Here is a 10,101-nt window from a genome sequence, read left to right on the forward strand (position 1 = left end):
ACGCTCCCACTTATATGCATTTTTATCGAGCTGACATTGAATTTTAAATATTTCTCCAAAACAACTCGAACGAACGTCGCAACCGGGACACCTTGGCAACGTGTGTGCGAATGTGTGTATCGTGTTACGAAACCCACATGGTTTGATCACTCCTACGTAACATACGCGCCCAAAGCAACGTGTGTGTGAATTGCGAAGATTACCTCTCCCTCCAAGTACTTTGATAAGACATACATCGACATACATATGTTATTAACCGGCATCATTACCGATATTAGACGTCGGCTATGTGGTATTTGCTAAAAGCGAGATGGACATGTAGCGACGGTAGCGCGTAACAAAGTTACAAGGTTTTCTTTACGTAAGAAAACACGCGCACTTGCGCGCGCTATAATAAGACCGGAGAAGCCGAATTACTATTCGATATGTTATGCTTTTCAATTTATATATACCCGGGGAAAAAGATGGTCATATAAGAAATTTGCCCACATATGGCTATATATATAATCATATATATTCACAACAAAAAAATACTGTTGTTTATAAATTATATACAATCGAAGTTTCTGGCTACCTTGTGCTTCTGATAGCACATGATATCGACATTTAATTAAATGACATTTTTTTCCTATGGATATATATGTAACCACATAAATTCATATACGACTTTATATAATTATATATAATCACGTATAATCATTTTTTCCCGAGTCTTCTAGACGTGTGTCGCCCGGTGATTGTTATCGCGAAAGTTCAATGTCGACTGTTATCGGAGAAAAATTCAAAGAAAAATATGCTGTTTTTATGAATAACTTCGCATTTCAAATAAAGTCGTTTACGTCGTTGATAAATGTTATCGTGGTTTAATTTGCAAATATGGTTTGGTATTTGTAAATTGGTTTTCTTGCTAAATTCAGTCTCGTTTGTCTCGTTTAAAATATCACGATAGAAAAGAAAATACCTGTAAGGATTGAGGAAAATCTTCTTTAGAACGATTATAAATAACTGTTCAAGTATTATTAATACGTATTTGCTATATGATGCTAAGATACAATATGAAAAGAAGTTTTTTGCAGCGCAATAAGAATCAAGTCGCAAAAACATCTACGTGCTCGCAAAGACGGGTGTTAAATTACATTGTCGAAGCAAAACAAGATGAAACATCTCGTCGTGCGAAATTGATCTTCTTGTAATAATTTATTAAAAGGAAAAAAAATATTTCCTACTTCTCTCACACCTAAGGTGGAAATCGTAAAAAACTTAGCAAATTGTACAGTTTGATCAATTGTTCGGTTACAAAAAGGTTGCAAAATGAGTTTTCGCAACGCGAAAATATCTAATAATCTCGTATCCAATAGGAAAATGTATTTCCTGAGAATTATTGGAAAAGAGCAAATTCTCCTACTGGGCATAGGATGCGTTTCGAAACTTATCGAAAAAATGTTGCAACTCTTTTGTGACTGATCATATATCAGCCTGCACATGCATGGATTTGTACAACTTTTCCAGCAGAATTAACCAACTTTGATTCAATTGTGAGTTCGCTTTCAAGAAGCAACTTTTTTGCGCATTTTTATCGGTAAAAAAATACATTAGGAGCGATATTCGATATCACCGCAAATACGCTGCATCCGCCATCTGACGTTGGATGAAGAGTACCTTTGCGTCGCAACTGTTTTATCATTTAGTCAAGAAGGGCTTCACAAAAAAGAAAAAGCTATTGTTTGAGAACAATAAGATCGTAATTTAATTTTCATGCAATGTGATTATCGCGTAAACGTTCGTATATGACATCGCGAAATTTGTGTGCAGATCTTAATACCGACTAAACGATATAAAAAAACAGGCTGTATTTTATATTAACCGTCTTTCCGCTTCGGTCAATGTCGGGGAGAGCAAACGTCATCAGTTTCGGAACGGCAGCGGCAATAATCGTCGGCAACGTCGGCGACGATCACATGATTTTTGACGTTTAGTAGCGCTACTGCACCGTCGTTGTTCCCAACATGGCCGCGACGGAATGCGAAGCAACGGAGGACAGCTCGACGGACCTGTTGAGCAACGCATTCTCCGATGAGGCTGTCAACGTGACTGAGAAGCACGAGAGCTCCAGCATTCCGTTGCAGACACCATGGACCTTCTGGCTCGACAAGTGAGAAAGAAAGAGATCAGCATCAAGAAAAGAATAATTTTGTTACGTTTCTCGAGAAGAAGCCCGACAAATACGTCCCTATATCCTTATCTCCATTGTGCTTCGTCAAACGTTACGTCGTAAATTTCCCGTTGTGCCCGATAAAGCCGTACAGATCAATTTTGCACGGCGAGAGACTTCTGATCTCGCTTCGCCCCGACAACTGAGAAATAGTCGTAACGCGTAATCTTAACACCCGTCCTTGCGAGCACGTCGGTACAACTTGATTTTTGTCGCAAAAAACTTCTCTTAGCGTGTACGCAACTACGTATATTAATGGATGGTGATGTTTGAGTAGTTATTTGTGGCCGTTCTAAAAAACTGCTGAATTAACAGGGCTGTGCCCGGCACAACTACCGAAGAGTACAAAGCCAATCTGCAGAAGATCTACACTGTAGATACTGTGCAAAATTTCTGGGCCGTCTTCAACAACATACCAAATGCCGGGGACATGCAGGTACGATATAATTGTATCTTATTATCCGCTAATTAATTATTTCTCTTTTGTGTCATGTCGATTACATGATTATTCGTCGCTCCGGTAATCTGATTGAATATCTCTGTCGTCAGGTCAAATACAGTTACCATTTAATGAGAGATGAAAGATATCCCCTATGGGAAGACAAACTGAATCAAAGGGGTGGAACCTGGAGACTAAAGTGCCATAAATATGATACCGTGAGTATTGCGAGAAGAGCGGAGATGTAAAGATTATCGATACACGAAATGTTTTGCCTCTTAGGAACGTGTGTGGAAGGAAGTGGTGCTAGCAGCAATCGGGGAACAGTTCACCTCGCATGTCGCACAGGACGACGAAGTTTGCGGAGTCACCGTCTCTATTCGTGACAGAGAAGATCTCATTCAAGTACGTATGCTGTAAGAAACTACTTTACACAGAGATAGAATGGGATGTCAATCTCTAGCTCGTTTGTAGATTTGGAATATCAACGCTGATTTGGCGTCAAAGGCCACGGTCGTACAGAAAGTTCATGCCCTGGTGCCTAACGTAACTTTTCTGGGAGACTTTTACAAACGTGAGTCTCCCTATCTCGAGTTTCTCTCGATATCTTCTCGTTTAGACGCATAACACAACTGTTATCTTACAGCTCATCAGTCTCACCACGCCTATGGGAGACGTTAAAATATATACAACAGCGCTGTGATGATAATTAGGAAGATGAAGGGATACGTTATTACTACAATAACATAAGACGTGTTATCTGCAAATGGATATTCACACACCATTGTAACGAAAGCTCGAAGAAAGTCTGTTTTCATTAAGATCGCGCCCGAAGATGCCATTTATATCTTGTTTCTAACATTTGTTATCAAGTACACGCGCGGCTTGTTGTTCAACGCGCGTGCTATATTTAATAAAGCGTTATTTACTCGCTGGGTACGATTATATATATTTTAGAAACGAAAGAGAGGATCGCTGTTGTAACGCTGTTTTATCTCGAACGTGAAATATATTTTTATATCTACCACGTATGCGCGTGTGTGCTATTATTCCTCCACGTTCTCGCCTCCGCGCGTGCGTAATATTTCGAGATGATGCATCTTTAAACGCACACATGCATTCTTACGATCACGCGGCCAACGGAACGCGGGAAGATGGATCGTCCGAGGAATGCCCACGGAATTTTAGCACTAATGTATAACCGGTATTCCTCACCTATACATCCGCGGCGCCTGCCGTCGATCGCGATTTATTCCGTCCGTCTGCGTAAATTGATCAACGACACGTCAAAGGTGGCACTTAAATTCCGCGAGAATAAACGCGCGAAATCACGGCGGTGAAAGGGCCGAGAACACACGCACGGACGGAGAAAACGTCGACCCTGAATTTGAACTGAATTCGAATAAAGACGTGTGAGGGTCGCGCGCGTGTGTGAAATTCCTCTCGCGGCCGATTGGAGGCCGACTAACACGATCCGGAGATTCCTTCGAGCACACGTCGAAAAAGAGAGAGAGAGAGAAAGAGAGAGGGAACGATCGAGTGCTTAATCGATTCCCTTTGAAGCCGGTAACGACTACTCGGCGCCGAGTTAACATTTTACGGCTCCCCGATATTATTCATTGACGTCAACAGGATGAGGATACCAAACGGGGATATAAAACGCGAGTTTATGCGTGTGTGCCTACTCTTAAATCAGATTTAAATTATGTCCCGATTCACGTCCAGCGACAGTTTACATCTAATATCGCCGTGACGCAAACGTCATCCGATCGTTAGTGCGAATACGATTGACTCGTGAATACGCGTTACGTCGTTATTTTTTTTTTCCGCGCTCTTCAAAACCAACGAAAGAGATAACGTGAGATACGTCGAAAGAAACGCAGAAGCGCCGAGTAGGAGTAAACATTTTTGTTTTCGTCGGCTGCATTAATTCCGCAATCGTCGCCTCGGCGTCAGACTAATCTAGCACGCGCCGTTGATTATAATTCAGCCTACTGTCTGACCAATGCCGCCGATCCAACGGCGCAGCCTCCGGGCGTAGAACGTCTCCGACGAGGAGATGATGGGATTTCCTGATTGCGGAATGGCGCCACGGGACATCGCGCGTGTGTGTGCGTGCACATCTTTTTATACCTGCTGTATATGCTTGTATGTGACGCCAACAGAAACGTATTGTTGCATTATAAAAAAGTTAGTTGTAAGTTTTCGAGAAAAGATCATTTTATTATCCGGTTTTTCCGAGTATTCCTTCGATTTCTTTCCCGAGGTTGCATACATTCGTTTAGAAAATTCATGTGTGTGTTCGGTTAAAACCTGCCAGATTTGTAAGAAATTCATACATTTTTACATTCAGATAAGGCAGTAAAATATCAGCTGTACAGCTGCTATCTCACCTTTTCGTCGCTTATGTCATTAGTTTGTTATCGCTGGTCATCTGGAATTTTTTTTCTTCACAGAGAAAAATGTTTCTTTAGATTTAATATCTCTATTTATTTGACTAAAATTTGCTTCACAGAAACAACATATACGGAATATATTATTTGAGTAAAAATTTTCTTGTGTCCCATTCAAGGAAACTCTATTATTTAACAGAAAGAACGTTATTATTTCAATTTGAATGTAATAAAATTTATTAAATTCGAAGAAACTTTTTTCTCAATATATGTATGATTCTTGCGTCCAATAAAGTATTATTATTATTTATCCTTTTCCGTAAAGAAGATAAAAAGAAAAAAATACGCGGAAAATGGGGGGGAAAGAACGGAAACTTTAGAACTATAATAAGGATTCGAGACTTTTCGCAGCAACGTGACGCGCCTTTTGAGAAGTAAGAGGATCGTATTTTCGTAAATCCTCACCGCCCGATAAAAACTCGATAAAAAAAACGGAAAGGGGGAAAGGGTATTCATCGTGGACTTCGTAACAAGCGGCGCGGGGAGACGATATAATAGAAGAATTAATTGGACGGTAATAAAGACGGCCGCGGCGTTTATTGGCTGTGCTTTCACGCGAAGTCCCGCTAAAATACTCTGAAGAATTCGCGCGCTGTCCGTTAATCGCTGACAAATAGAGTTTTATCCTCGTTCCCCGCGGAGGCGTAATTAATATGAGTATCCTCGCTGTCCGAGACAGCCTGAGCGCGCACGCGATGATTTATGCGACGATATTTAGGAACGGCCTTCAGAGGACGAGTGGCGTATTATTTTCGCAAAGAAATAAATACGCTCGCGCGGCGGGTCCTTACTTCGCAGCACACTCTCGTCTTTCTCCTCCATCGCTGTCCAATAAATTATCATTCCATTTCGACGCGCCGATCTCGCGGAATTCCCTATCCACGCTCTGCCGGCCATTAATCAGTCGTGTAACATTGTTCTCTCTCCGCGCATTCGAGTCTACGCGCGCGAGCGAACGAAAAGCCCGTAATTTCGTGTTATTTAACAATTACGGAGCGCACACCGCCGTGACGCGACCATCCGGAACGCTCCTTTATCCCACTTTTTTTTGCCCTCGATGTTAATTTACTTCGCCTCTTCGTCGAAGGTCGACGCTAATGCTCTCCCCGACGACTTCCGTTTTTCAGGAAATCGTACTTTTCGCGCGCTAAAACGATGACCGATATCAAGCGGAGTCACGGGGTGCGACGACCCGGCAAATTACGCAGGAATTCGCGTTCGGTTGCTCCCGCATTCCGCGAGAGAGAGAGAGAGAGAGAGGTGAGAAACCATATCCGCCCGAAACTGGAATCCGCTTGTTTTCGTTTTCTTTTTCATCTTCCTCTCCTCCGCGATTTGCGTCAATGCGCGGCGATTTCATTCGGACCTTCATGCTCAACGACGATTGCACCGAAAAACCGTTTGCGAACGGCCACCGTAGGGTGGCCGGACAGATGGACGGAAATCTAACGACTTTTACTTCTGCAACGCGACGGAATTCTATTGTCGTGCGCGAATCAGAAGAAATCGTATTCCAATATTGCACTTTTATTTGTACGACTTACATATAACATATTGTGCTTAAAGAGATGATTTCCCGTGAATAAAATGGATAATAACATCTTTTATAATATATATCAGATGATAATAAAGAAATAATTAGTTCCCCTTATAATGTCAGATTCTACGCTAGTGACGTCTTAATAAAATCTACGTAGGATCAGGAAGCGATTTCCATTTTCTCGCGCACACTTCCGCTTTCGCGGCCCCGTCGGTGGACAGCCGTTGTTGAGTGCGGAAAGATCAACGTTGCGAATCGCGCGATACCGTTGCATCCGAGAGATGCGTCGAATCCGTGGTTAAAGTCGAATGATGTAACCGCTTTACGGTGCGGTCGGCGATTGTGAGCGGGCGTATAATCGACTTGAGGTTTCGAAGATTTTTTCCGGAAAATTTTCGATCGGACATTTCGCCACCTTTTTTCCGGGATGTTAAAATTCGCGGCACGGTGTGGACGAACGTTCGCTCGTGGCGTTCGCAATGACGAAAGCCCGGATTTATCGGTGCGGACTGGCTCTTCCGGTTGCCACGAGGTTCGTTACGAGCGATCCATCGTCGCGCATCTGCGTGCGAACTATTTTTACGTAATCACCCGTGGAATCCCTGCGGTCGACCCTGCGACATTACATAATTAATATCGCTAAACCGTGACGGAGATCCTTTCTCCGGGCGTGGGACGATGCCGTTAGAACGATGAGGGGACAAACGCGCGTGGAATTCGCTTGATCACGCCGATTTGAAAATTCCTCGGCACGACGGTAATCAGAGGCAACGTCCCGAATGCATCGCGAAGGAGATTCTTGTTTTTTGCCGATTATTTATTTATTCACGGGAAATATACCTTTGGTACAGTATGTTCGACGAATCAATCACAAAAGAAGAAAGAAAAGATATAGGAAAGAGAAGAAGTAAAGTACAGCCTATGAAGTACCGCATGAAAAGACGCGTTATAATGACACATAACTCTTTAAGATTGCTACATAGGTTTAAGTAACCATCATTAATGGCGCTTCTAAAGGAGGACAGTGATAAAAATTAATTCCATTATTAGCGAGAAGAGGTTTATATCACCCAGAGTGTAAAAAATAGTGGTGCTGTTCGATACAGAAGAAAATATCTAAGGAATCTAGCAGGGATGTTGAATAAAGTCGAGCTAAAATTCGCTCGGACGGTCAATTGGAACTTTAAAGTTTCATCCTATCTTTAAAGGATGAAAGATTCAGTTCAGCGGAAATGGGTTCATAATTATGACAGGTGACTTTATTACTTATTTTTCTTTCATGTTTTTCTATTCCATTGTCTTTCCCGTAAAGGTAAATTGTCGGTCGAAGGCAACAACACGCGAAATCGCTCGAAAACCGCCGCCCAGCTGTGTAACTTCGTTAATTGGGCATCGGCCAATTAACACGCGGTGTCCCTTTGCAGAGCGCGTTTAACTGAATAAAGGCGTAATAAAACAAACAAAATCGTTCGATCGGATATCCTTCCACGTCGATGAACACACAACCGAGAGTGCATGCGTACAGTGAGTAAAACGGCATCGAGGTCGGCGTTCAATTGAATTGGAAAGCAGAATGACACAATCCGAGCACAACGCGCGTCCATATTTGCCACGTGATGTCGATCGATGATGAGAGGAATAATCGCAGATTTCTTATTCTTGCATAATTTCGATCTAAAATTATTATGTCTTCTCAGTAAGCAAGAAATCCAGTTAAGACAACGTTATTACAATGATATTTTATAGCATGTAACGTTTTCAAATATGCAGTTTTTAATCGTCGTTTAATACAACATTACTGCTGGCAATGTTTCACCGAAACATTGTTAAAAAGATTTTTTCATTTTTCGCGTTCGAGCCGTCCTGGAAACTGCGGCAAAAAACGAACGCGAAAAATTCCTCGGATTTCGTCGCGCGAAGGAATTTTTTGCAATTCTTATGTTATGTTAATCCCTGTCGTCGGCGGACCTCTGGGAATACCGCTGCCTCGTTGAAACTTGATCGAAATGAATTACCGCCGGCGCGACACCGTGATCTTGTTTAACGATTTCGCGCATCTGGAGATCTCGTGTCGATAAATATCGATTCGGAACTTTTGCTATGAGTTTTTCGCCTGTGAAACACACCTCGTCGATCGATTTGAACGATCGGTCCGGGAAGGGACGAATGTGAAAGTGAAATTGGGAAATGATGTACACATTTTATTCTATGCGCGCGCGGTGAATAAGTAACAGCGGGGCGTTATGTATACACGCCGCGCTCCAGCGGCAGCCTTCCGATCGATGTGACATTCGTTTAATCGCGAATATTAGTTTCGACGTCATTGCGATCGCGCGAGATGAGCGTATCGGTCGTTCTTTTTCTTCGATAACTTCGAGAGCGAAGTCGGCGAAAAGAGATCGTCTCGACTCGCGAAATTATGCGCAATTTATCAGCGACGCGCGATATATTTTATTTTATTGCGCGAACGATTACGTAAAAGTCAGTCGTAAAATCGTCGCGGGAACGATTTCACGGAGATTTGCGATCGGCGAACGGTATCGCAAATGAAGATAACTCGCGCCGGAGGTAGTTGCGATATTCAAATAAATGTTTATGCGTGCGAATAACAATGTGCCATTCGTTGTCATGCATTATTCATTATCGCGCATTGTTATTTATTGCGCGAAATTATTTATTATTTCCACTCGCATTAGTTGTCGCGATTTCGGTAGCCGCGCCTTTCCTATATTTAACATCTGCGAACAAAATTTCGCGCGATTCTATTCATGCACGAAAATAAATTCTTGAAAAAATTCTTCTACATTCGCAAAATAAAACGTTTCTTCTCATTCGTTATCCGCGAACTTGCCCAGCTCTCAGAGGCCGTTGAGCCACGTTGGGGAATGCGATCTAAGAGCATGATGAGGTAGAAGAACCGGCCGGACCAAGGTCGAGCCCTTTTTCAGGCAAATCTTGGAGCAGGCGCACCACCTTGAATTGGATTACCTAACCGGCCCTCGAAGGAACTGTTTTCTCACTCTTCCATTCGGAATATTTTTTTTTTCGTAGTCGAAATTCACCCGAGATCAAGCGTGATTCGTCTTCTCGCGAGATTTAGATTTATGGAGAATTAAAATTTGCCAGAGGTGTCTCATTTTCAATTGTTAATTATCCGGATATCATTGAAGCCTTGACATTTTCGTGACGTCGGCGAAAAGTCGCTACGAAATCGGAGCCAAGAATTTGTAGCGAAAAAGGAATTCGCATGCCTGCGCTTGCTGCGTATAAGAAATACCGAGGGACGGTATATAAAAGATAATATATTTAACGAGGCGAATCCGCGACGCGATAATGAACGTCTCCTCTTTCATGCATCTCACTCTACATTATGACAGAAAAGCCGGCGGACTTTCCCCGGGCGTTTATTTTGCGCGCGAGGAATTTCGGCTCCGCGGCGCCGAATAAAATTAAGGAG

General features: G+C 42.6%; 2 protein-coding genes across 2 annotated transcripts in view; one reads left to right on the forward strand and one right to left on the reverse strand.

Moving 5' to 3' along the window:
- Positions 1-4,109, reverse strand: part of LOC106749229 — a 7,539-nt gene extending 3,430 nt beyond the window's left edge. Inside the window, exon 1 of the mRNA XM_014628474.1 lies at positions 3,867-4,109. Coding sequence (XP_014483960.1) covers positions 3,867-3,874 — 8 coding nt within the window. The 5' untranslated portion in view covers positions 3,875-4,109. The remainder of the gene's footprint in view (positions 1-3,866) is intronic.
- On the forward strand, positions 1,920-3,682 carry LOC106749231 (eukaryotic translation initiation factor 4E type 3-like). Its single transcript, XM_014628476.1, has 6 exons — positions 1,920-2,152; positions 2,528-2,648; positions 2,762-2,869; positions 2,934-3,056; positions 3,126-3,225; positions 3,298-3,682. Exons 1-6 carry the CDS (start codon positions 2,007-2,009, stop codon positions 3,330-3,332), a joined length of 633 nt encoding a protein of 210 aa, XP_014483962.1. The 5' UTR covers positions 1,920-2,006; the 3' UTR covers positions 3,333-3,682.
- Positions 4,110-10,101: the final 5,992 nt, after the last annotated feature.

The sequence above is a fragment of the Dinoponera quadriceps genome, unplaced genomic scaffold (genome assembly GCF_001313825.1).
Source record: "Dinoponera quadriceps isolate SergipeBrazil2010 unplaced genomic scaffold, ASM131382v1 scaffold2952, whole genome shotgun sequence".
Taxonomy (NCBI): Eukaryota; Metazoa; Arthropoda; class Insecta; order Hymenoptera; family Formicidae; genus Dinoponera; species Dinoponera quadriceps.